The sequence below is a fragment of the Mustela putorius genome, unplaced genomic scaffold, assembly GCF_011764305.1.
Source record: "Mustela putorius furo isolate JIRA1106 unplaced genomic scaffold, ASM1176430v1.1 tig00000827_pilon_pilon_pilon, whole genome shotgun sequence".
NCBI lineage: Eukaryota > Metazoa > Chordata > Mammalia > Carnivora > Mustelidae > Mustela > Mustela putorius.
This window is the reverse complement of record NW_025421489.1, coordinates 2,193,881-2,221,637: the sequence shown is the minus strand read 5'-3', so window position 1 is coordinate 2,221,637 and position 27,757 is coordinate 2,193,881. Positions and strand designations below refer to the sequence as shown.

Here is a 27,757-nt window from a genome sequence, read left to right as displayed (position 1 = left end):
AGATATTATAACCTAATGACTAAATATCAGGACTTTCTGAAAGGTTATTTCTTAGTAATGACTCATAGTAATGACTGTGCTGTTCATGAAATTTCCACCACACTAAAAATTGACATCTTTTAGAGGATGTTTGCTGTAACTGTTGAATATATGAAAAGCTGAAATTAAAGGAAACAATGAGAGTTTTCCTCTACTGGACTACGTGATGCTATTAATTTCAAATTCTCCATAACTTCCTCACATTAGATTTGGACCAAACACGGGTTGTAGAGGAATAATTTGCCCAGTGAGAACGCTATTACTAATAATATAGATAATCATTTTGAACACCATACTTAAATTATTTGCATTTAAGGTCTCATTACTACATCACAAGGCTACCTTTTTATTGATGTATTTTGGAACTAGTCCAGAGGTTTCAAGATCATGCTTGTCTCCAGTCCTTTTGTCAACATAAATTGGCTTAGGCTTTTTAGCCACTCCCATGATGACATCGGCTGCATTTGTATTTATAAAATTTTTTTCACTCTGTATTCCCATAACTGGATGCTCAGTCCTCAGGGGCACGGGAGGCTTTTTGGGCTCATTCCGATCAAACTTTTTTTCTGTTAAACACAACATTTTCTTGTTAATATTAAATTATAAACATTGCTATTCAATATTATTTATAATATCTTGATATTTTACCACTAGTATATTAGAGGGTTTTTTTTTAAAGATTTTATTTATTTATTTGACAGAAAGAGACAGCAAGAGAAGGAATACAAGCAGGGCGAGTGGGAGAGGGAGAGGTAGGCTCCCCAGTGAACAGGGATCCTGAAGCAGGGCTCCATCCCAGGTACCCTGGGATTGTGACCTGAACTGAAGGCAGACACTAAATGACTGAGCCACCCAGAGCCCCCCTAAGAGTTTTATTTATAATATATTCAAATATTTAGGGGAACATCAGTAATCATAAATGCCCCAAATTAAGCACAACACAATCATTTAGTATATTGAAGAACAATATCCAAGTCTAAGGGGAGAAGACAAGCCCTCCCAATCATCTGCTAGCTAACTAGTATATTTTTACTAGCTAGTGTGAAAATATTTTCTTACAAAGCTATCAATAATGTGTTTAGCTTTTTCATTGAAAAAATTTCAAAAAACTTTAGAAGTCTTTTCTAAATACTACCAATATTACTAGTAACTTTTTCTTCAGAGGAAAGTTACTATCAAGTCACCAATAAGTCAAACTTGATGAAAGTCCAGGAATTATGGATTTTTTCACTAGAACTCTTATCAGGTATGAAGATCATGTAAGAGCTTTGTCCCCAACATCAGCTGAATGAGTAAAAATTAGCAACTCAGCTGAAGTTTCCAGTTGGCTCCTCCCTGATTGTTCCTCACTTCCTAAAATTACTACTATCCAGAATTCCTCTTATTTATTTCTCTCTACCACATTGTCTTCATTAGCAGCAGATGAGACTGGCCATTTCTACACAGCCTCTTCAATGTGACCGTTCTGACTCATCTATTTTGATAAAACCACCTCAAAATGGTTTGTAAGAATGCAAAAATGTAAGAGAATTACAATTTATTTCCAAGAACTGAAGGCAGCAGCCATCTTGACAAAACTTTACCCACATCTTCACCCCTCACAATTACTAGGTACTTTGCCTTTCTTCATTGCTGTGCTGTTTGAATTTTTATGAGTTTATGTCACTTTTACTAGCAGGAAAAAAGATATTATTAAATGTCTAAGGACTGGATTAACCTCTTGTTATGAGCTGAATTGTATGCCTCCCAGTATTCATCTGTTGAAGCCCTAACACCAGTACCAAACACATTTCTATTTAAGCCACTCTGTGATACTTTGTTATGGCAGCCTTAGCAAGCCAACACTTCTGATATTAATTCTACACATCCAGAAATATCATAAAGGAGTTTATCATAAACATCACTAATATTTATTCATTAATTAATGCAATATGTTTTTGTTGAGAATTACTATGTCCCCAATTAATGCTCCAGGAACTGCAGATGTAGCAATGAACAAGAGACAAGTCCCTGTTCTCGTGGAGTTTACATTATAGGGCAGAAAGAAAAAAATGCATTTTAATATGTAGACTATAATGTATATGTTTGCTTGAATTATATGTGAAATTGTTTACTAACTCTGACCTACCAAAATAGTATCTTCCGATTTATCTATTAATGAGATGTGATGAGCAATGTTAGAAATTGAATGTGGAGTTCCTTTAAAGCCTGGAGCAGAGAATAGGGGCTCGTTACAACCCAAAGAGCTTCCTTCAACCAGATACACTCAACCCAATGAAGCTTGCAAAATCTGTTTGCTTAAAAACCCAGTTACTTATCCTCTTGATACTTACATTGAAAATATTTAGAGACCTAATTATGAATTGACAGTGCATGCAAATGTAAATAGAAGGAAATCTATAGCTTTAGAAATGTATATAAGAGGTAAAGCTGAATTCTAAGAAAATGAGGAAGCAGTTTACAAAGACTGATAATTCATTCTTAGGTGCGTAAGTAGAGTAAATTACAACCCTTGATTGGTTGTGGTTGTCCACTGGATGGTGCCTATCTTTCCCTTATGTCTATTTAAACATCATCTTTTCTCTCACCCCAGGCATAGAGGTTGGCAATGGGGTAAGCCTTGGAAAATGGGATGAGGATGTCTTTTCACAAGGTATTTGGGAGTTATGATAATAAATCTGAAAACCAAATGGTTTGTTTTCTTACGGTTATATCAAAGTGGCAATGTCAACACAGCCTTGTTGTCATGCAGACATTCTCGCAATTGAATTTATAGAAATGTTCATGTATCTGTTAAGTATTGTTCAGTGTGTCTAGCAAATTCCCGTCTTCAAAACTATTGAGTTCAAAATGACAGAATATCCAAAAAGAGACTTGAAGTAGCCTTGGTCTATATTACCTTTAACTCATTGGATTCAACTCTTGCAGCAACCGACCTTCTTATTATTCATAAGGACAATATTATTTTGTGGGTTTTTTGTCCTGTTATGAGGGGAGAGATAGACTTCTTCCCCTTTCCCTTATTTGATATTTAGGATTTATATAGTTTGGTATTTGTGTTATATAATGTGCTTAACTCTAGAGAGGATGCATGAGAACCCAAGTAATATCATCGAAATAAACTAATTCCATTTTAAGGTTTTCCAGTGTTCTCAAGTGGTTGTGGGTCACAAAATACCAAGCCTCCCCCCGAAAGAGATAATAGAGACTTTTGAAAGACATGAATTTATGGAAGAATGTTATACTTCTAGATTTGCATTTTCCATCTTTCCTGATAATATCCTCATCCTTTGTCATGGCATTATGGGTTATGAGGGAGGATTGTGGGATATAAAATATTGCCATAGAGAGAAGTAGTTCACTTTTGTCAAAAGGAACATCCTAGCTGGGCTTGAAATGTTGCATTATTTCCTTGATGCTAACTTTGTGAAAGAGAGAGACTAATTTCCCTCTCCTCTTTATTGTCCTAAAACATCAGGAAAGACAAAACCAGGATGGGAAGAAACTGCTTTCAGGCATACATACCTGTCCATTTTCCAGATAGCCCTCTCCCTACTATCTATATACTCTATGACCATGATTAATTACATAATTTGCAAGGCCTAGTTCAAGATGACAACATGGAGCTTCTTGATCAAAAATTAAGAATTTCAAGAGGGCAAAGGCAGAGCATTAAACCAAGCTTCTAAGCACATGGCCCTATGTGACCGCACACATGCCCAAGAAGCTGGATTTGTCTCCCAGTCGTTCATGACGGCACCCCCATTACACCGGCCTCATTTACTGTCCAAATGGTCTTAGAGATCTGGGAGAGTTAAAGCCCATGCCTGATAGTTGCTTCAACTGGTCTAACAGTTGCAATTCTCTTCTCTTGCAGAAAAGACGAGACGGATTTAGATGCCAGGCTATCTTCTCACTAGAGTTTCAAACTCTTCTTATAATCGTTATTTGTTACTGAAATTGTCTGGCTAGGAACTAAGATGGTGAGGCCTGTGGGGCTGGAGGTGGGGCTTTATTGGATAGTCCAAGCTGTAGGTCAGATGCTTGCACATCAGAGGGAAAGTCTATTCTGGGGACGACTTAGTATTCTCCACCTTCTTTTTCCACTACATTTTCTACTTCTACTTTCTCCTAGAATGCCAGATTCTGTTAAATATGAAGTAAACCTCTCACCTATGAGCATTTAATATTCATTGGCAGTAAGATAGTTCTAGTTAAATGATCTGTTAGCACATTTAACATTAAAAAAAAAATGATAAAGGGGTGCCTGGGTGGCTCAGTGGTTTGGGCTGCTGCCTTCGGCTCGGGTCATGATCTCAGGGTCCTGGGATCGAGCCCCGCATCGGGCTCCCTGCTCCGCAGGAAGCCTGCTTCCCTCTCTCTCTCTCTCTCTCTGCCTGCCTCTCTGCCTACTTGTGATCTCTGTCTGTCAAATAAATAAATAAAATCTTTAAAAAAAATGATAAAACCTACGAGGTGGTAGAGTTTTTTCCTTTGAATGTTTCTTCAGGAAATCCTTCGGAGAAGGTACTTCAACTTTTGGTGGTCCCATAGTCTTCATTGCAGTTTTATGTTTTTGCATGTCCTCTTTTACAGATGTCTTAAAAATGGAACTATACCTAAAGTTAAAAAAAAAAAAAAGTTGTAACATTTGTATTTCCAGTAAAAGTGATCTCAAGTTTAAGTTGTACACTTTTAAATATATGTAAGTCTATATTCATTCAGAGACAGATGTAAAGTATAATTATCTGAGACCTGTCTATCAAGCACCATTGATGGAATCTTAGAGAGGTGCCAGGGTCAAGATTATAGTATTTCGTTGTTAACATGTGAACATGTGATGTCACCTCTCCCACTCCTGATATTGGTGCACCGTGTCCTCATTCTCTCTGCTGATCAGTTTAGCTGGGCATTTATTTCACTGACCTTGTTGCTGTGTTTCTCTAACGTTCACATGTTTACCATTTTAATGATTTCCACACTTATCTTTGTTATTTCTCCTTATTCTGATTTAATTTGCCCTTTTTGTTTTAGTTTCTTAAGGGGCATGTTTAGGTATTTGACTTTAAACTTACTAGTTTTCTAATGGAAATATTTAAAACTGTAGGATTCCCTCCAAGCACTGCTTGATAGCTGCATCCCACAAATCTTGATATGCTTATTCTGTCCTTTTAATTCAGCTCAAAATACTTTTTTAATTCTCTTCTGATATCTTCTTTGACTTAAGAGTTTCTTTAGATATGTTTTGTTTAGTTTCCAAATATTTGGGGATTTTCCAGATGTCTTTCTGATTTCTAATTAACTTGTGTTTTGTACAATTTCAATCCTCTTAAACTTTCTGACCCTTGTATTATGGCACAAAGTATGGTCTATCTTGGTAAATGTTCTATATACACTCAAGAAGAAAGTGTACTGGCTGTTGCTGGCTGGAATGTTCTATAAATATCAATCAGGTCAACCTGGTAGTGTTTTCAAGTGTTCTTTTAATTATGGAGAGATGTTGAAATCTCTGACTACAATTGTGGATTCGTTCTTCTTTTAGTTTTATCAATTGTTCCTTCATATATTTTATTTTTATATAATTTTTTATTTTTTATAAACATATATTTTTAATCCCCAGGGGTACAGGTCTGTGAATCACCAGGTTTACACATCACAGCACTCACCAAAGCACATACCCTCCCCAATGTCCATAATCCCACCCCCTTCTCCCAAACCCCCTCCCCCCAGCAACCCTCAGTTTGTTTTGTGAGATTAAGAGTCACTTATGGTTTGTCTCCCTCCCAATCCCATCTTGTTTCATTTATTCTTCTCCTACCCACTTAAGCCCCCATGTTGCATCACCACTTCCTCATATCAGGGAGATCATATGATAGTTGTCTTTCTCCACTTGACTCCACTCCAAAACTGCTAGAACTTATACAGGAATTCAGTAAAGTGTCAGGATATAAAATCAATGCACAGAAATCAGTTGCATTTCCTTCATATATTTTAAAGCTCTTTTTGTAGGTTCATAACATTTAAAATTATTACATCTTCTTGAACTGACCACTTCATCATTATAAAGTCATGCTATTTATTCCTTTAAAACTCTGTAGTTTAACACATAGACCAGTGGAACAGAGTAGAGAGCCCAGATATGGACCCTCAACTCTATGGTCAATTAATCTTCAACAAAACAGGAAAAAATATACAGTGGAAAAAGACAGTCTCTTCAATAAATGGTGCTGGGAAAATTGGACAGCTATATGTAGAAGAATGAAACTCGACCATTCTCTTACACCATACACAAAGATAAACTCAAAATGGATAAAAGACCTCAAGGTGAGACAGGAATCCATCAGAATCCTAGAGGAGAACATAGGCAGTCATCTCTTCGATATCAGCCACAGCAACTTCTTTCAAGATATGTCTCCAAAGGCAAAGGAAACAAAAGCGAAAATAAACTTTTGGGACTTCATCAAAATCAAAAGCTTCTGCACAGCAAAAGAAACAGTCAAAAAAATGAAGAGGCAACCCATGGAATGGGAGAAGATATTTGCAAATGACAGTACAGACAAAAGGTTGATATCCAGGATCTATAAAGAACTCCTCAAACTCAACACACACGAAACAGGCAAACATATCAAAAAATGGGAAGAAGATATAAACAGACACTTCTCCAATGAAGACATACAAATGGCTATCAGACACATGAAAAAATGTTCATCATCATTAGCCCTCAGGGAGATTCAAATTAAAACCACATTGAGATATCACCTTACACCAGTTAGAATGGCCAAAATTAACAAAACAGGAAACAACATGTGTTGGAAAGGATGTGGAGAAAGGGGAACCCTCTTACACTGTTGGTGGGAATGCAAGTTGGTGTAGCCTCTTTGGAAAACAGTGTGGAGATTCCTCAAGAAATTAAAAATAGACCTTCCCTATGACCCAGCAATTGCACTATGGGGTATTTACCCCAAGGATACAGATGTCGTGGAAAGAAGGGCCATCTGTACCCCAATGTTTATAGCAGCAATGGCCACGGTTGCCAAACTATGGAAAGAACCAAGATGCCCTTCAATGGACAAATGGATAAGGAAGATGTGGTCCATATACACTATGGAGTATTATGCCTCCATCAGAAAGGATGAATACCCAACTTTTGTAGCAACATGGACGGGACTGGAAGAGATTATGCTGAGTGAAATAAGTCAAGCAGAGAGAGTCAATTATCATATGGTTTCACTTATTTGTGGAGCATAACAAATATCATGGAGGACAAGGGGTGTTAGAGAGGAGAAGGGAGTTGGGGTAAATTGGAAGGGGAGGTGAATCACGAGAGACTATGGACTCTGAAAAACAATCTGACGGGTTTGAAGTGGCGGGGGAGTGGGAGGTTGGGTACCAGGTGGTGGGTTATTACAGAGGGCACGGATTGCATGGAGCACTGGGTGTGGTGAAAAAATAATGAATACTGTTTTTCTGAAAATAAATAAATTGAAAAAATTTAAAAAAAGAGAGAGAGAAAAAAACACAACTCTGTAGTTTAATATCTACTCTATCTTATATTAATAAAACCACTTCAGCACTCCTTTGCTCTGTGGCAACACAGTGTTTTTCCATTCTTTGACTTTTTACTTATTTTGTGACTTTATTTTTAAAGGTTTTTTCTTTTTATGGGGAACACAGAAATTTAATTCTTTCTAAAGAAATCTCTTTTATTTGTTTAGACCATTCATATCTGATGTAATTTTAAAAACACGTTTCTGTTTAAATTTTCCATCTTGCTATTTATTTTCTACATACCCCTTTGTTCATTCTTCCTCTTTTTATTTTGTCTTATTTTTTACTTTTGTTTGATTTTATTTTGTGGACTTTCTAAAGTTTTACAATATACATGTTTAATTTACCAAAGCCTACCTTCAAGTAACATTATACCATGTCACATGCAGTATAAGAACCATACAAAAGAATATTTGCATTTACCCCCCACCTTTCTCCCACTGTTATATTTTACTTCAATGTGTTATAAGACTCATAATTCATTGTGATTATTTTCCCTGTAAAAAGCTAATTACATTTTAAATAAATTTAAAGAGAAAAATAATTTCTAATGTTTACCATATTATTTCCCATTTCCGGTGTTCTTTATTTCATTGTGTAAATCCAAATTTCCAATTAATATTTACATGTGCATTAAGCACCTTGTAAGTTCTGTCTTCCATTGTTTCTGATGAGATATTTGCTATCTTTCTTTTTCTGTATGTGATGTTTCTTTTTCCTTTGGCTGCTTTTGAGGTTTTTCTCTATTTTACTGGTTCTAAGAAATTTGATTGTAATATCCCTTGGTATGGTCTTCTCCTCCACCTCCTCCTTCTCCTTTTTCTTCTTTCTGCTTGGGGCTCATTGTGATTCTTGTATTTGTGGATTTGGAAATTTCATTCACTTTGTCAAATTTTAGCCATTATTCAAATATGTTTTCTGTTTACTCATCTCTCTCCTCTCCTGCAAATCTAATTATACTTATGTCAGGCTGTTGGATATTGTCTGCAACTCATTATTCACTGTTTTCCTTTTCAGCTTTTTTCTTTTATTTTGTATTGTTCTATTACTATGTCTTCAAATTCAACAATATTTTCTTCAGTGTTTTAGCTACTGTTAATCCCATCCATTGGACCATTTTCATTTTAGAAGTGGTATCCTTTATGTCTAGAAGTTCAGTTTTGGTCTTTTTTTTTTTTTTTTGGTCTTTTTTTATCCTTCCCTTTCTCTCTGTATCTTGCTCATGTTTTCCTCTATCTTTTTGAATACATGGAGAATATTTAAAATAGTTTTAATGGTCTTGTCTACTAATTCTCTCATTAATGCCATTTCTTTGTTTGTTTGTATTGACTAATTTTCTTTTGGTTATGCATTATATTTCTGGGTCCAGAAGAGCTTTGAGTCTAGTTCTAATTTGGCTCCACTACTGAGGCAATATACTTTTGAGCGCACTACTCAATGCCCTGTGCCTTAGGAGGTGTTTCCACTTTGGCTGGTGGGAACTCAAACTTTATCTGACTCTACTACCTTCTGTTGGTTATTTCTCTGACCTCCATAGTTTCATTGCATACATGTACTGTCAACCAAGACTTCAGAAAAATCTTCTTGTATATTTCTATAGCTCTCTCTCTCTCACTCTCTCTCTCTCTCTTCAGTTCTCTCCTCTCTGGTACTTTGTATCTCAGTGCTGTGAATTCTACATGCCTTGATTTCCCCAGACTCTGAACTCTGTCTCCTTTAACTCAAGGAACTGCTGGATTTTGTTTAAATTCTTCTTCCCTGGACTTTGGCCTGGAAACTCTCTAAGAAGATTGTTGGGCAATTGTGAGGCTTGTCTCTCTTCTCTTAGAGATGACTGCTTTGTGCTGCCTATTGTCCATTGTCTGAAAACTATTGTTTTACACTTTTTCCCCCCTAGTGTTTTAGTTGTTCAAGGTGAGAGGGTAAATTCCATATTTGATTGGAAGCAGAAGTTCAGCTATACCACTTTTAACAACTTATTCTCTTCTAACTTAATGTTGATAAATTTGTTTGGAGAAACATTGAATTATTTCTTGCTTTTAAAGACCTTTCCTCAATCTTGAGTTCAATGGATAGGGATTAATTATGGTGTAAACTGAATGAGTTTATTAGATACCTTCAGAAAATAATGTTCAATCCAAGCTTGTGCCTTAAATTTCATTGCAAGTTGGAACTGGCAGATATTACCTCTTGATTAATAAAATTATTTTCCTTGTAGTAAGAAAAGAGTGTATATACTCTCAGCTCTTTTTAATTTTCAATCTTGTGATTTAATACATTATTTTGTGAGCTGAAATCTTGCCTGTTTGTTACACAAAACAATACACATTATGCTATTTGAGCAATTTTTTACTTTTCCAAATTACAAAAATAGAAAAAAAGATGGAAACTAATAATTAGACTTTTCCTCTATCTCTTCAATCCATTTTCCAAATAAATTGAGTTTTCTATATTTCTATTTATGTATGAAATATAACTTGATTTTTAAAACTTAACATGATCTCTTTCTATATTTAGACATGTAAAGTTTCTTTTCTTTACAAGAGATGAAAAGAAGTGTTATTATTACGGAAGTATGCAAAGACTGGACAGCCAAATTAAAAATCTGAATAACAATTTCTAACACTAGTTATAAAACTCTGAGACCATATATTGGCACAATGGGTATTTTAACATAGACTTTCATTATGCTAAAAGCAAAGACTTAGAGGTGCCTGGGTGGCTCAGTGGGTTAAGCCTTCACCTTTGGCTCAGGTCATGATCTCAGGTTCCTGAGACTGAGCCTCGCGTCGGACCTCTCTGCCCAGCAGGAGCCTGCTTCCCTCTCTCTCTCTCTGCCTGCCTCTCTGCCTACTTGTGATCTCTCGTCAAATAAATAAATAAAATCTTTAAAAAAAAAAAAAGCAAAGACTTTGGAATATTTTTTTACATTCTTTGGAATATAAGTTCATTTTAAAGGACTACTGCTTTCTCCAATTGAATTATTGGCTACAAATTGTCAGCAAAGTAGATAAGAATCTCAAGAGAAAATGACTCTGTCATCCTAGATTTCATAATAGCCAAGATTGCTTAGCAAAGTTAGATACATAACTAGACTTTAAACAAAGAGATGTTGCAAAGCCTCAGAAGATGTAGATTCAACAGTATGGAAATTGAATAAAAGGAAGGATAGTCCAAAGAGAATGAGGAGCTCTGAAAATGAAATTCTAACTACGTGTCATAGCTAACATCAATGAAAACCAAAAAGCCTTAAAAAAACAGCCAACTAGTGGGTGCTTACACATTAAATATTCCTATTTTTAAAAACCATGCATCAATGGTGAGTCTGACATCAATTTTGGAAAGCATCTAAAAATCTGTAGAGAAGCAATGACTAAATGAGCAATATGGAGTTTCATGTCACTGAAATGAGCATCATTTTAAAAAAAGATTATGTGACTCATAAATCAGTCAAGTACCTTAGAAATAATATACATCTTTATGTTAGCAAAGCCTCTTATCCTTACTGATAAGGTAGAGACATAGGAATTGATTAATGGATGCATATGGATGACTGATTATACCCTCAAAACCAGGATTGCTGTCAGCCTAAAAAAGAGGGGTCTAGTAGCCTACTAAAGTGCCAAGTACTTGTCCTGTTCAATGGCAGATGGAGATATAAAAGACATACTTGCTAGATTTGCAAATGTCACAGAGCTGGGAAGGATGGTTGAGAGAATATACGAAAGACTCAAAGTTCAAAACGGTGTCCATAGATAACAATGAATTTAGATCAAAAACAATCAGTTACATTAATTATAGAATGGTAGAGACCGACCTTAGTCATAATTCATGTGGAAATTTCAATGTGAGGCAATGACAGGGAAATGAATGTCAAAATGTTAATGAGTGTATTAATAAAAGTGTTGTGCTGCAAGGGAAGAGATAATGGTGCCATGGGCTGTCCAGTACACACATGGAATATTATCTTAAATAAAAGGGAAAGACAGAATGATTGGAGACATCAAGTAACTGGAGCCATCAATAGAAGGGTGACAAATTTGGTGAGTATCTTGGAAACCATCTCATGCATCACAAGCAACTGAAATTTTGAAAATGGATTCATGGCTTCCCATTGACTTTAAAACACTGTTATATCTTGAGTTCCAGCTCATTAAGCTCAACTAAAAGAGGATGCCCTTCACCCCATTTTCATTACATATATCCATTTCCTAAGTTCTCATTTAGTTATCTGCATCTCTCATTAGGGTTTCCAATAATATATGATTTTATTGTTAGTCCAAATGTTAATGTTTATACTGTAGTGTCCCAAGGAGACTGTAATGTCTGAGGTGTGGGAGATCACAATGCAGTCAGTTTTTGAGGGATGCACCTCTTTGTGAAAGCTGGACAGTCATCTTGCTAATCTTGCAAAGAGCTGCAGTGAGCTTTTTTTTGAAGCTGAATTTGCAACTCAGTAAAGCAAATAAGTCTTGTAGGTTAATACATTTTTTTAATGATTAGTAAGGGGATTGGGTCAGCGCAAATAGTGTGGTGAGAGGAAGGTGTTGAATGTGTTATGTTCTTTTTTTAATATATTGGTAGTTTATATATTGGTGGTTTTATTTATTGGTGGTCTAATTATCAAATTAAAACCTTTTCAGGGTCATTGTAGTGTAGGTTGTTCTGGATAGTCTCACTCTAACAAACAGAGTTCTTTGGCACCACATTTGGATGCCTTCTATTCCCTTCACCCGAGTTCCTTTTTCCTACTTATTCCTTCAGAGTCAACCATGGAGTTTGTGCTGTCACTTCCAACATTTGCCAAGACATTCTCCAAGAGCAATGTTATACACATAATAGGGCCTCAGTTATTGCTTGCCAAATGAATAAAGATTGTGCCTATGAAATTTCTTGAAAAAATTACTTAGATATAGTAAAGGCACATCTTTAATTTACCAGTGAACAAAACACATATCTAATAAAATTTCTTAACGTTCAAATTCAGTACTGTATAGAAAATACAACCTACCAGTGGTTACACAAAGGAGATTTATCTAGTACAACATACAGGAATTTTTTACCAAAAATTCATTCAGCAATAGTTAATTTGCATCCTCCTCATAAACTCTGCAATGCCATCACATTTTACTTTACATTCCTCTTTCCGTGCTCAATTTGATTTCGAGAAGCTAACGGAAAATAATACAGGTACTACTCTTGTTAAAACTAGACTCCCGGGCTTGAAATGGAAGGATTTGCCCACTTGATGATGTTATGCACCCCAAGTAATTACTCAAAGGAAACAAGAGATTATGTGGATCATTTAGTTCGTTTTACATGTCAGAAAACAAATGAAATTTTATTCATTATTCCCAAACCAATGGGTTTCAGAGCATGCTTTTTATCCTACTGCTCTTTCAATGTGGTTTTGACCTGCATCAGCAAAAGAACAAAAGGTTAAAAAAAAAAAAAAAGCAAATATTTCAAGTACTAGGAGGACTAAGATTTTCTGCACTAGCTACGTTCTTTCCTCCCCATAGATTTACATAAGTTCTAAACCCCTACACAGGAGAGTAACTGAGATATTTACTTTAGGGTTAACTTTTTGAAATAATGGGAAAATTAAGGGGTCCTAATACCTAGGTAAAAATTTTAACTCAATTTCGTATTTTGGGAGCCTCCACCCATCTACTCTTCCTTCTATCCAGCTATCCGATCTGGAAAAGAACTTAAAAGCTTTTCTGTTTTGTTTTACCAATCGAAAAACTGAGCTTCAGAAACAAATAAGAATTTATACTTGACAATCATCTCAGAAACAAGTAACTACTATCCCTTTAGAGAGGAAGCGGTAGTGTAGAGAGAAATAAAACAACGAACTCCTGAAACCAAGTAACAAGTATCCTAGCAGAGGATAATATAAATGATTTTTTTCTTTTCAACAGCAACAAGACATTTTACGTCATTTTATATCTACGTCATGTACGAACAATTAGAAAATTACAAAACAATTACATATTGTATTAATAGGTGTCCAGGGTAATAAAATGGCCCTCTCTGTGAATTGTGAGATGTGAAATACCTAGATTTTGCAGCCACTTCCTTATGAAGATGACACCAGAGACTACTTCACTGAGACAGAAATTTATGTTATTTTTCAACGTCATATGAGGCTCAGTTAATCCTGAAATGGCATAATTATTCCCTATTCTTGTTTCAGGTGATAACCGTTGCTTACCCACATACCTAGGAGGCTGGGGAGGCTCCTTCCAGTCAATGGGTATGAGGTTATAAATGCTTTCAGAAAAGCAAGTTGTATCCATGGCCACCAAAATGACTGCTTAAAAATATTTTTTCTCCCTATACCAATCTCTCTCTTTCTTCACTGTTACCCCTTTCCTTCCCTACTTTTGTCTTCTCACAGAACTAAGGTTTCTCTCTTTCACCTAACTCCCCTTTGACCTCTTCTTAGCAGTTCTCTCTTGAGAAGAAAACAGCCCTTCTAATTCTCGCAGGGTTGCTGCGTTGTTGACGGCGTGGTTGCCTTGGAAACAGTTGCTAGGCTACGGGGAAGTGGAAGGCAGCACGGTTTCCTCTCTTCCCCTGCAGTTTTTCTGCTGGAGTTCAATATGGAAACCACTGTTTATTTGTGCCTTTGGGAATAATAAGTTGAATGGCATCCTCCTAAAAACGCGCGTTTCTATCTCTGCATATTTGGAGAGACACATAGACCCCACGACAGACAGTACGGAAGTGCCGGCGGGGACGCACGCGTCACACAATAAGGTTCTTGTGCGCAAGCGCCAATCCCGGGGGAGGCGGGGCGAGCCGCTGAGGCCTCCCTGACGCTAGGACTCTGTGGAGAGCTGGACCGGGTGAGGAGGAGCTTGAGGAGCACGGAGGATTCTGGTAGGTGGAGCGGGGACTGAGAGTCACGTGGCCGGTGTGGGGTTGCTCGGCGCGTGGGTGTGGCGGCGGGCGCGCAGGCCTTCACTGACGCAGGCGCAGTGGCCGGGGCGCGGGGTTGGGGGCGGGTCAGGCCTAGGGAATGCTTTGGCCCGGGGCTGTGGGTGAGCGTGGGTGAGCCCCTGAGGTGTGGCCCTGCGTTCTGAGGCGGCACTGGCGGCTCCTGGACGCTCCTCCCCAATTTCTTTCCTTTACCCCGTCTTCCCAGTGTGATTTTCTGGGTGAGTGATTTGAGGAGAAAGAACGGGTAAACTGTAGAAAACGGTCCGTTCCCATTGCATGCCTTTCCCCCACCCCGTACCTGCCCGCCCGCTGCTCCGTTGTCATCTCTACCGTGTCTGCGCTCATTTCCCCGCTGCTTCTGCCCGGAGCTGTCGGGAGCTCGCCGCGCGGCCCCGCTCGCCACCTGTGGGAGTGCGCGCCCACGCACGCCCCCGCCGTCCGCCGGGTCCGCCCCGTGCACCTGTCGCGCCGCGGTCCTCCCCTCGCCCTCCTCCCCTCGCCCTCCCTCGTTCTCCGGTTCTCCGCTCTCAGCCCCGTGTTCCTCGTGGTCAGGCCCCTCCTCTTCGCTCTTTATCCACAGACTTGTGGCCTTGAGGCTTTTTAAATAAGCAGCCGAAACTAGGAGAAACCTCTTAAAGGGACCCCTGGATTTGGGTCCATGTTTATGGTGTCCCTTTCTGAAAATTGCCTTCTCGGAAGCGGTTTTGTTCCGTTTTGAACCGTCTGCTCGTCCCCTGTACCTATTTATGCACGTGTGGCCGCCGAAAGCCTTTGCCCCATCCCGAGTCTCTAAAAGACATTTTGGCAATATTTGGGAAAGAGGAATTGGCCCAAACGAGCCTTACAGAGGCCACTGCCCAAAGGGGATAGAGGTGGTTTAAGATAAAAACCCACACCAGCTTTGGTCGTCTCACTGCCAGGGTGCTCCGTGGAGAGAGAAAAACAGTAGGATGGCTTCATTAACCTTTTAGCTTCTACTTAAAAGGCTGTGCAGAATGTGAGGGTCCTTGCCATCTGGGGCTCTTAGCCAATGTCATTAAATAAGAATAAATTTAGTTTTTTCTTAACCAGTTGGTAAGATTTTTATTTTTATCCCAGACTTTGAGCATTTTATTTCAGATGAATGGCACGTTGGAGATGGTGTTCCGGGTCTTCACATCAGATCTTACTTTTCAAAACATTTTTTAATGTATATACCACTTTGTCATTTTCCTTTCCCTTTTGACTAGTTTATGTTTTGGGGAGGTATTTTGTTTTTGCTTAACATGTATAGAGGAAGATTTTCTTTATACATGCTAAGATTTGAACTAAGGACTCATAATGATAATACCGTTTACCTAGTGGGTGGTCATTGGCCAAAGCTTATACATATTCTCATGAAGAATAAACATTTTGGGACGTTTCATATTAATCAGTTCCTAAAAGAGCCAGTAAGGGCAAAGCATGATTTCTCCAATTAGTAAGTCCCAACCAACCTCAGCTGGTCTTGACTTTATGGCGTTACTGAATACAGTAATTTCACTGTTGTCAGTAGTATATTTATTGTGGTTTTAAAAATACCAATTTATGATCTCCTCCCTATGGTAAATTTAGTTTCCAGTCATGATGAAGTTGTTAAATCATTTAGAAAGGAACTTTTTTCCTTAGATACCTGATCTATAATTCTGCTTGCCTTTTGAAAGCATGTTTACAAAAATATATTTCTAATTTTTATAATTCCCTTAAAATGACAGTACTGTTCAAGGAAATGTCTATGTCCAGTATGCCCACAGGGAATTAGTATTGGTATACTGACAGAGATCACGAACTTTTTCTGTAAAGGGCTTGGCAATAAATATTTTAGGCCTTTGCAGGCCAAATGGTTTTGGTCAAAACTGCTCAGCTCTACTGTTGTGGATCAAGAGCAGCCAAAGACAATACAGAACAGATGAACAAATAAATAAGCAAAGTTGTGTTCTCATGAAACTTAATTTACAAAAAGGGTGGTTATAATTTTGCAGAGATTTGGCCTGTGGTTTTGCACAGACCCCTGCTATAAATGGTTGTACGTACAAGTTAGAGTTTTTTGCTTGGGATTAATTCTAATTTACTTAGATGAATAAAATGAGATTAGGTAGGAATAGTAAAAAGACAACTAGGAGGAAAACTAACCCTGAATAAGAGATATTCTTTATAATGTATTTTTAAGTTAGAGAATTAAAAAGGGTACTTAAAAAGTCTTTTGAATTAAATACTCAAGACCATTAGGAGGATCTCTAATAGCAAAAGGCGAGCAACAGGAAAGACTTAATCAGCTTTGACACTAAGATAGGGGCAAAGATGAGTGATAAACTTGGAAACTCTACCTTTGATTGTAAGATCTCTCTGATTACAACAGGACACTGGAGTCTGTGGTTCCTCTTCACATAGCTGACTGACCAAAAGGCGTGTTGAGAAGATTTTTGCTTAATAGTCCAGAGCAGCAGAACTTTACCTCCCCTGGTTAGTTTATGTTCTAGGAAATTTGCATTTTTTATTATGTATTGGAAAACAATATCTCGCTGTCAAAATAGTCATTTTTAAGAATTTTTAAAAATATATCAGCAAATCTTCATAAGATAATGGACTAGATTTAGTCATTCTTCTGAGAAATTTAGATTGCATTAATATAGGGTGACAAGCATAATCATGGCATAAATATTTTCAAAAGTTCAGTGAACCACAGCCAGTTCTCATCATGAAATAATTTTTAAATAGTATGTTGCAAATATTTTAAATGGATGACATGCTAAATCATCCTGACTAAATAGGATTTGGATAATTTCCCAAAGGAATCGGAAACTAGGTAATTTTATAATGGAAATCTTCTGGACCATTTTGGAAGTAAACTTTGATAATAGGTATGACTTTAGATGATTAGCAATCATCTAGTGGTGTCCTTGAGAAAACATCACTGTAAATAAGTTGTTGAAAATTAATAGGAATTTCTGGTTTAAAAATGTAAGTTTATTAGCAGTCATAGGAAATAATTTAAAAGTGACTTAAAAAGTGATTTCTGTACTTTTTTTTTCTTGAATTCATTATTCAGTTTTGATCAGCTTCCCAAAGTAAAATTGTTAAATTTTGTACCATGAGATCAAAGAGTACTTGAATTCTTTTGTACATGTGGACATTCTGGTTTTGTTTTTTAAAATTTTTGCTGTGAAACTGACAACCTCTTCATTTATCTGTTAGAAAGACAGTGTCTATTATGTCTAAAAAGTATCCATTGCAATTAGGGAATCAAAAAACCCCACTATAAGTGATCAGTAGGAAAACCTATTTAAAAAGCATTCGTGTATAATGGAGTTGTGCAGATCTTCCAACCTCTGAGGAATTAGAGAGTATAACTAAAATGTTTTCATGAAGAACTTGACTCTGCAAAAAGTAGTTGAGAACATCGATACAGTAAAACCTGAGTACTTTATGGCCAAGACATTTGGTCTTTAAGTACTGTTTTTGTTTTCTGACTCCTGTGGTTGACTTCCACTTAATTTGAAAAAGTTTTGTCCTTTGGCTGAGGAAAAATTGCTTATTCATGACCACTAGACTAAAATACATACTAAAATATAAGTAAATGAAAAAGCTTAATAACATGGCTTTGAATCGTAAAGGAAAATGGTATGCAGTTGATGCTCACTTTTCAGAAGTTCCATATTTGTGAATTCTACTCACTAAAATTTATTTATTTATTTATAAGCCCAAATTAATACTTGCAGAACTTGTGCATTCATTCATGGACGCACACGCACGGTGGGGAAAGATAGGAGTCTCCTGATGTATGTGCTCTAAAATGTGGTCAAGCAGGATGGTGCTCTGCCTTGCTGTTTCAGCTCAGATACTGTAAACAAGTGTCCTTCTCCCATTCTCATTAGTGCCACACTTCTCACATTTTTGTGCCTCTGGTTGGTGGCTTTGTTGTTTAAAATGGCCTAGGTTGCTGACTAGGTGCTGCCTAGTGTTCCTAAGGTAATAAGGCTATAATATGCCTTACAGATAGAATCTGTGTTAGATAAGCTTCATTCAGGCATAAGTTAGAGTGCTCTTGGCTGTTCAATGGTGAGTTAATTACTAATATAATATAATGCAAAAAATATAAAATGACTTTAAAGAGAAACACATAAAACAAGCCTATGTATTGATCAGTTGGTAAAAAATGTGACCTGAGGCTCACAAAAACCTAACCCTGTATTTCCCCTAGGAGTAATGGGAATATTCACTGTTCACTAGTTCAGTATTCATGATGACTTTATAGAACATAACACCATGAGCGGTGCCTCTGTGGTTCCATGGGTTAAAGCCTCTGCCTTAGGCTCAGGTCATGATCCCAGGGTCCTGGGATCAAGTCCCACATTGGGCTCCTTGCTCCACAGGAAGACCTGCCTCTCCTTCTGCCTCTGCCGGCCACTCTGCCTGCCTGACTCTCTCTGTCCCTCTGACAAATAAATAAGTAAAATCTTTTTTTAAAAAATTTAAAAAAAGAATATAATACCATGTATAATGGGAATTAAGTGTATTACCTCCTAAGTAAAGACTTAGTTTCTAGATGAAAGTTACATATGCAGATATTATTCCATCTTGTCTTTTGGTTTGCTTACAGTGGATGTTGAAGCCTTAAAATTAATTTGTGGCTAAAATGTTATGAAACAAAATTTAGTATGTTACTTAAAGTAGAATTCATCTTTATTTTTCTTAAAAAATGGCAATATTTGTTACATATTATAGCCCTTTAACAACTAAATTCTATTTTCAGGAAGATTTTGTAAAATGATATACTAAATTAAATTAAACTGTCATAATTTTCTATTTCTAATTCATACAAAATAAAGGAAAACTAAGATTATAAAAGATAAGACAAAGAATGCATAATGTTTGTGTTACAGTCTTCTGCTTTTAATGGAATTGATGGTAAACATTGTAGCAACCAACACAAAGTGAAAAAGATCAGTTAAAAAATTCAATGTCCAGAAAAACCAACCAGCTGTTCAGGTTAATACTACAATTATCGCTAATACAGACAGTAGAAAGGTATGCACTGGGAACTAAAAAAGAGCACACACTCCTGAATAGCATGTGAATCAGGTGTTTTTTAGAAAGTGTTCCCCTTCCTCCAAGAAAACTAGCTGGTATTAAAGTACTATACTAGAATATAGTTTAATAAAAGACATTACTGATATGGTTCAAGTGTATACTTCTCTGATCCTTGGTTTATGGCAGGGAAAGAATTAGACTGTATATAGCAAAACAGTTCTTGATTCATGGTAAGTACCCATATTTTTCTGAAGGCTTATAAACTAACCAAATCATGAAAAAATACACCTAGCCTTGAGTCTAGATATTCTGATTCAATTTAAATGTTTTTGGTCCATTGTCATTGAGTGATAATAATATGACTATATATGAGAATACTCTTATGTGCCAACCACTTTGATATGTGTTTTGAATTTATTATAAACTCAATTAAATAGACAGGGATATTTGTGTTTAGCAGACACTTTCTTTGTGCTTTTTTACGGTAAATATTATTACATACAAATCATGTAGTGACTCAGATAGATAAAACAACCTACAAGAGGGGCGCCTGGGCAGCCCAGTGAGTTAAGCCTCTGCCTTCGGCTCAGGTCATGATCTCAGGGTCCTGGGATCAAGCCCCGCATCAGGCTCTCTGCTCATCAGGGAACCTGCTTCCCCCTCTCCCTGCCTGCTGCTCTGTCTACTTGTGATCTCTCTCTGTCAGATAAATAAATAAAATCTTAAAAAACAAAAAACAAAAAACCTACAAGAGTAATTCACCCATTTCATAGCTTTAGTCCACTGATTTAAATTTTTCTCTCATCACTAAACGTCCAGTTAAGTAATTAAAATTTCAGGTGTCATTGCGAGAGATTTTATATTTGCTCTTATTTGGTTATATTACTGTCTTTCATATTGCTTGGTGGAAGAAGCTCCTTCAATACTGTTTAATGAAATTTCTTTTCCATTATAAGACACAGATGTTAAAAAAAAACAGTATATCTTAATCTATCTTAATCTTTTAATAATAGATTTGGGGAAACATGAAAAGAGTCAATTCATTCTTTCTCTAGACTTTAAATCTTTCAGGTGGGTATTTTAATAATAGAACAGTCTATGTGTGGAATTTTGTAACATTGTATGCGGTAATGATTAATTTGAAAATTTTTCTGTTGTAGACTCCATTCTTTGCAAAGATTGACTTTCCCTCAGCATCAAAAAACTCTTCATCAGAGATTGGTTCCTGTGTGTCATATGGTTTACAAGTCAGTGGGAATTAAGCACAGCACATACAAGCTGAAAAGCCAGATAAGGAAATGTATTCCTTCTCTTGACAGTTCTAATCTAACTTGTAAGTTAAATTTAGTGTTAGTTTTAAAATGGTTTAAATGTTTAATTATAGAACACAGTAGCACAGATAGAGTAGTCATTGAAAGTTTTCGGAATGTGTTTGAGCATACCATCTGATATTTAACATGGCTTAGTTGCAGAACATGTGAAAAGCTCCACCACATGTCTGTGGAGTTCCTTTAGTCAATTTGAATGAACATTGCAACAGTTACTAAATTGCATTTTATGTATGACTAAGACTTTGACTTGCCTGGCATAGTTTATGTTTTAATGGTGAGTACATTTCCAAAGACAGGTATTTGAGCAATATGGGGGAATTGCAGAGCTTCTTTGGAGGTCAGAATAATTATTTCCTCTCATCATTGGAAACCTTTTTGAGTTTGTTTTTTTTTTTAATTGCTGTCACTGTAGAGTTTGGCATTTGCATTACATGTCTCCACTGATAATGTTTAGAGGACGGAAACAAAAGTGACAGTTTCAGACAGATAAGGCTATAGACATGTAACCTTTGACTTTGTTGTTGATTATCAATTTTCTTAACTATTTGCATAATATTCTACCTTTCATTTTAGATTTTTTTAAAAAGGCCTTCAATATGAAATATATCTAAGGATGATCCCTTACAGTATGCTTATAAAAGGCACATGAGAAAGAAAATGCCATACCTTCGCCCTATAGTTTGAAAAGTTATTTAAGCATCTTATAAGCAAATATTCTACTTTCCTGTTGTGAATTTTATGAGAAATTTCTGAGTAGCATGATAGTCTGTCAGCATGTTAGTAAAACTAAAAGAAATTAAATATAAGGAATATTGTTCAGATTTTATGAATTGTAAGTAAATAGCATTCTAAATAATCCTTGTTTACATGGGTTATAAACCAAGAAACAATTTTCATTATGGGAAAAGAAATACTAATCTGATTTGTATGGTTTTTTTAAAAAAGCATCTATGATATGGCATTTTCTGAATAAAGCATGCTTTATAGTTGTAATTTTTTAATGTTTTGATTATTCGGGCTTGAGATTGAAAAGATTATTAAAAGGATAATATGTAACATATGAGAATTTGGGTTTGAATACTTTAAAAAATATCCCATACATATGAAAGATTTCTGAACAGTTTATGTACCATGGACGTGGTTATTTTTAGTCCTATTTGGGATTTTAAGTTTGTTGAAATTAGTAACCAAATGTCTTTTTTGTTTTTATGTTTTGAAAAGGGCTAAAGCCAGTTTTTAGGTTAACTTGGGCAGAAAAGTGAAGAGAATGCTGCACTTTAACCGATGTCCGCATCTGAAACAAATAGCCCAGAAATGTTTTTCTAGAATACATGTTAGAATGGATAAACATGTGCAGCTGTTTCTTTCAAGAACCTTTGCACTTGCAGAATTCAGGAAGTCATGGCACTCAACCCACTCTCTTGTTGGAGACAAAAATATTATCCTGATGGGACCGCCTGGCGCTGGGAAAACAACAGTAGGCAGAATAATAGGTCAGAAACTAGGTTGTTGTGTCATAGATGTGGATGATGATATCCTTGAAAAAACCTGGAATATGAGTGTGTCTGAAAAATTACAGGATGTTGGTAACGAGCAATTTTTAGAAGAGGAAGGAAAAGCCGTGTTAAACTTCTCTACATCTGGAAGTGTGATTTCCCTTACGGGGTCCAATCCAATGCACGATGCTAGCATGTGGCATCTGAAGAAAAATGGGATAATTGTATACCTGGATGTACCTCTGATAGATATAGTCAGCCGCTTAAAATTAATGAAAATCGATAGGATTGTAGGTCAGGATGCTGGAACACCTATGAAAGACTTACTGAAGTTTAGAAGACAATATTATAAGAAGTGGTATGACACCCGGGTTTTCTGTGAAAGTGGGGCTTCCCCAGAGGAGGTCGCCGACAAAGTGCTCTGTGCAGTCAAACGGTACCAAGATGTGGACTCAGAAACGTTCGTTTCCACGAGACACATTTGGCCCAAAGACAATGAACGGAAGGTTTCAACAAAATTCTTCAGCGAAGCAGTGATCGAGGGGTTAGCTTCTGATGGTGGACTCTTTGTCCCTGAGAAAGAGTTTCCGAAATTAAGCTGCGGGGAGTGGAAAAGCCTCGTAGGAGCCACCTACATAGAAAGGGCCCAGATCCTTCTGGAAAAGTGTATCCACCCCGCTGACGTACCTGCCGCCAGACTGGGAGAAATGATCGAGGCTGCTTATGGGGAAAACTTCGCCTGCTCAAAAATTGCCCCCGTCAGGCACCTCTCAGGCAACCAGTTCATCCTGGAGTTGTTTCACGGACCCACAGGGTCATTTAAAGATTTGTCTTTGCAGCTCATGCCTCATCTTTTTGCACACTGTATTCCGCCAAGTTGCAACTATATGATCCTTGTAGCTACTTCCGGAGACACCGGGAGTGCGGTCTTAAACGGTTTTAGCCGTATTAGTAAGAATGATAAGCGAAGAATAGCTGTGGCCACATTTTTTCCCGAGAACGGTGTAAGTGACTTTCAGAAAGCACAAATAATTGGCAGTCAGAAAGAAAATGGATGGGCAGTGGGCGTCAAGTCCAATTTCGATTTTTGCCAGACAGCCGTCAAAGGAATTTTTAGAGATTCTGATTTTACTGGCTTTCTTATTATGGAATATGGAACAGTCTTAAGTTCAGCTAATTCCATAAACTGGGGCCGACTGCTTCCCCAAGTAGTTTATCATGCTTCTGCATATCTTGATCTTGTTAGCCAAGGATTTATTTCCTTTGGAAGCCCGGTCGATGTCTGTATTCCCACAGGAAACTTCGGTAACATTTTAGCAGCAGTGTATGCCAAAATGATGGGAATCCCTATTCGCAAATTTATTTGTGCCTCTAATCAGAACCACGTTTTGACTGATTTTATAAAAACAGGACACTACGATCTAAGGGAAAGAAAACTAACACAAACCTTTTCACCAGCAATCGATATTCTTAAAGCTTCAAACCTGGAACGACATTTGCACTTGATGGCTGAGAAAGACGGCGAGTTAATGACAAAATTATTTAATCAGCTCGAAGAGCAGCATCACTTCCAGATAGAAAAGATGCTGATGGACAGACTGCAGCAGGATTTTGTCGCTGACTGGTGCTCCGAGGGAGAGTGCCTGGCAGCCATCCGTTCCACCTACAACACTTCAGGGTATATTCTGGACCCACACACTGCTGTTGCAAAAGTGGTTGCAGACAGAACGCAAGACAAAACTTGCCCAGTGATCGTTTCATCAACGGCTCATTACTTGAAGTTTGCACCTGCTATCATGCAGGCTTTAAAGATTAAAGAAATCAACCAGGCTTCATCAAGTCAGCTTTATTTACTGAGTTCCTACAATGCGTTGCCTCCGCCGCATGAAGCCTTATTAGGGAGAATGAAACAGCAAGAGAAGATGGAGTACCAGGTCTGTGCAGCGGATGTCAATGTCCTGAAGAATCAGGTGGAAAAACTGATACAAAATCAATTTGTATAACGATGTTTTGAGTAAAAAAATTTTTTTTCCTGGTGATAGGCGTGCAAAAATAAATCCCAGACATTGATCTGCAGTACAATAGCATTTTCATTTTTCAGTAAATATATCTACATGTAGATCCATTATCTTTTGGAATTTCAAGTAACCTGATCTCTGTAACTGAACATTGTACCCACACATGCTCCTTGGAACCTTATAATCTAGAAGTCAAAATGGTAGCATAGTGCATGGATCTTTGTGTTGGGCTGTGTTTTGCCCTCGTGAGGGATTTATCAGTTTTCACGTCCTCATCCCTACTTTGAAATGGATCAGAATATCTGGTATTCAACTTGGCAATTAGAACATTTAAGCATAGTTGTTAAGGAATACATCTGTAACCACTACTGGTTTTCTGTTGACTAGAAAGATGATTTATCATTCAAATGGCTGTCTTGTATGGAAGAAGAAGCAAGTTCATCTAAGACAGGGCCAGTGTTTTTACCTCTCTTCCAAGTCCCATTGTGGACTACAACTAATTATACGCGTCCTGCACCATCCAAATTAGATAAGTGCTCTGTTCTTTCCTCCATCCCCTTTGGATGGTTGTACTTAGGGTGATGTATTTTGAAAATCAAAACACATAATTTAAATCTAGGATATAATCATCAACATAACTACTTAGTGGTGGATATAGAAGTAAAATTATCTATTCCATGAGAAAAGTGTTCCAAAATTCAGAGTACTTCAATAGTCTTATGTATATTTATAGTATAGGTAGCAGTTTTTCTATATTATTTGGAGTCCATTCCTGTGTAATTTGTCTGTGGTCTCTCTCTTCGATGAACATTGTCTTTTTTGGCAACTGAAGTCACACAAAATTGAAAACACACATATCTATCTAGCTTTTCTTTCCTTGTAGTAATACTAATTTTAACCATGATTTACCTTTGTGAATTTACTGGATATTTTTTTTCAGAATTAAAGATTGTTACTCAGAGGATTTTTAATGTAATGGACTACCCTCAACCACAAGATGGCATTCCTAACATAATTTGTCTTTGCTGATAATATCCTGCTTCATTTTCTAGTTCATGGAGGAACTACCTCCATGAAGAAACATACTAAAAGTTGTAAAGAAAAAATTTTAATGGTTTAATGAGCAGAAACAATTGGTTTAAAAAATACTAAAAATCAAACTGATTTTGTGTTAACATTGGATGTGGTTTGGCTTCTCCAGAGTAAGTTCTAAAACCAAAAATTGAAAACCAGAAGCAGGGACAAGAAAATCATGGAGGGTTCAATTCAGTTCTTCCTGTCTTCTTGGTTTTCTTTTTTTTTTTCCTTTTGCTTTTAAGAGTTATCTGTTTAAGTAGATGACATACTTTAAAAATGGAACAATGAACAGCTAAATGTTTACTGTAAGAGACTGCACTATTTTTCTGAGAGGGGGAGCACAGTGCTAAAAAAAAAAAAAAGTTATTTCTGTCTCAAGAACTGTAGCTAGGGAAACCACACACACAAAAATGAAGCCATGTACAATACGAAAGAGTTACTGTAAGATAGTTTATGAGTAAGTACAAAACGAGTGATAGTTAAGTTCTGTAAGGATTAAAAGGGGAAGGAAAAGATGGCCGTGGAATAAAACAGGTTTCACAAAGGACATAGAACCTGAGGTGAAGCCTTGAAGGATGGGGAGATTTTCTAGGTGAAAAGAAAGGGAAAACATGTTTTAGACAGAGGCCAGGGAATCATAGAAGGTGAGCCCAAGGGAGCACCTGCATTTATCTGTGGTCAGTTGTTACGTCTCACTGCCCCCAACTGTCACTTGATACCCTCATTTCCTCTCAAAGCCAGCTCTGCCTTTCCCCTCTCAGCCTCACTGAGGAGGAGCGAGCACCATATCTGGTGAACTTCGTTTCCATCATCAACTGTGTACATCTGTGCCCATTATCCGTAGCTGTCCCTGTTGCCCTCTGCCTGAATGAGTTGGGCTGCGCCTCCTTTCACAGGCAGACAAACCTTCACGTGTGCGGTTGCTTCAGCCTCTCCCCTCTGCTGGAACCTTTCTGTCTTTCAGATGCTCCCTTCATGTCTTCAACAAGAGCAAAACAAAATCTCTGAAAACGTTCACATTTCTTCCCATCTACTCTTTTATTCCTTTATCCTCAAGATCAGTGCTTTTCAAAGAGTCGTCTATACCGTCACCATTGTCGTGCCTCATTTTCTCCAGTGCGGAAAGTATGTGTACAGTGTAAGGAGGGGTAATAAAACAAACACCCGTGTACTCACCACCTTGCTCTAAGAGTAGAACGTTACTCACATCTCTGATAGCCACGCGCTCTCCTCTTGATCACGTGCACTTCTCTCCCCTCCGAGGTAACCACGGTCCTAAATTTTCATCATTCTCCGTTTTGTTTTTGTTTTGTTTTGTTTTTCTTAATTTTTATTTTTTATAAACATATAATGTATTTTTATCCCCAGGGGTACAGGTTTACACAGTTCACAGCACTCACCATAGCACATACCCTCCGGGAGACATTCTCCTTTGTTTTTATAATTTTTTTTATTGCTTAGTTTTGCCTCTTTTTGAATCTTATGTAAGTGGAGTCACACTGTATATTTTTCCATGACACTATATTTTGCTCAAAACCGTTAAAATCCATCCATGAGGATGAGTGGAGCCACAGTTCATTAATTTATTATTATTATATGTATATAATATTACAGTGTATGGATGCTACAGTTATAAGTTAGTGGACATCTAGGTTGTCTCATTTTTATCTGTTCTTCTATGTAGTAGGTGTACTGTTTTGTAAAATTTGTGTTGAAGACTAGTGAATATGGACTTTGGAACATTTGTGCTTCTTTCCGATGTGTAAAAATAGGTTTCATATCTTGGCGTTATTAAAAAAAAAACCTGTGCTTTGTCTATGAAATGAAAAAATGTTAGTTATTAAATTTCAGGCTATCATTATCTAGCTTTAACTATCTTTTAGAAATTACTTGATAATGTCATAAATATAGCAAATTTAAGATTTTTGAGAAAAATTAGATTTTAAAATTATATATTCATGGAAATCCTAAAATAGGCTTCCATCAAAGTAATGGTGGAAAGCAATAAATTGTTTTGTATGAGGTTTTTGTTGGATTGTAATAACAATTCACTCTGAATACCAATCACTTATGGCAAATACTGTTTCAATCCATTAAATAATTTATAAACCTTTCATAATTCAAACTACTTAATGTCAGTTTTCTTAAAAAGGCTATTTTCCTGTGAACCGCAAACCCGTAAAAACATAAATAGTACAGTTTTTGTCCCAATCCAGGAAATTGAAATAAAATCTGCATATGAAATAGGTAA

The 27,757-nt window shown here is 36.9% G+C and overlaps 2 protein-coding genes across 5 annotated transcripts in view; one reads left to right on the top strand and one right to left on the bottom strand.

Annotated features, from left to right (window-relative positions):
* ENKUR (enkurin, TRPC channel interacting protein) overlaps positions 1 to 15,084 on the bottom strand; it is a 25,804-nt gene extending 10,720 nt beyond the window's left edge. Inside the window, exons 1-3 of one of the 3 annotated variants that reach the window (XM_045084966.1) lie at positions 14,834 to 15,084; positions 4,513 to 4,658; positions 382 to 605 (exon numbers count right to left, since the gene is read on the bottom strand). In XM_045084966.1, the coding sequence (XP_044940901.1) occupies positions 382 to 605; positions 4,513 to 4,658; positions 14,834 to 14,880 (417 nt within the window). In that variant the 5' untranslated portion in view covers positions 14,881 to 15,084. Of the gene's footprint in view, positions 1 to 381; positions 606 to 4,512; positions 4,659 to 13,812; positions 14,116 to 14,833 lie in introns of those variants that run through there. The other 2 variants (XM_045084965.1, XM_004757627.3) reach the window with 2 other exon arrangements.
* On the top strand, positions 14,164 to 27,757 carry THNSL1 (threonine synthase like 1). 2 transcript variants are annotated; one of them, XM_004757625.3, is made up of 3 exons: positions 14,164 to 14,475; positions 20,745 to 20,917; positions 22,137 to 27,757. In XM_004757625.3, the coding sequence occupies exon 3, from the start codon at positions 22,183 to 22,185 to the stop codon at positions 24,412 to 24,414; it is 2,232 nt and encodes a 743-aa protein (XP_004757682.1). In that variant the 5' UTR covers positions 14,164 to 14,475; positions 20,745 to 20,917; positions 22,137 to 22,182; the 3' UTR covers positions 24,415 to 27,757. The 2 variants fall into 2 exon arrangements, with proteins under 2 accessions (XP_004757682.1, XP_004757683.1); XM_004757626.3 differs by lacking the exon at positions 14,164 to 14,475 and adding an exon at positions 14,559 to 14,753.

Excerpts from the sequence above, each read along its gene's own strand:
- THNSL1 (XM_004757625.3), top strand. The coding sequence starts at position 22,183 with ATGCTGCACTTTAACCGATGTCCGCATCTGAAACAAATAGCCCAGAAA.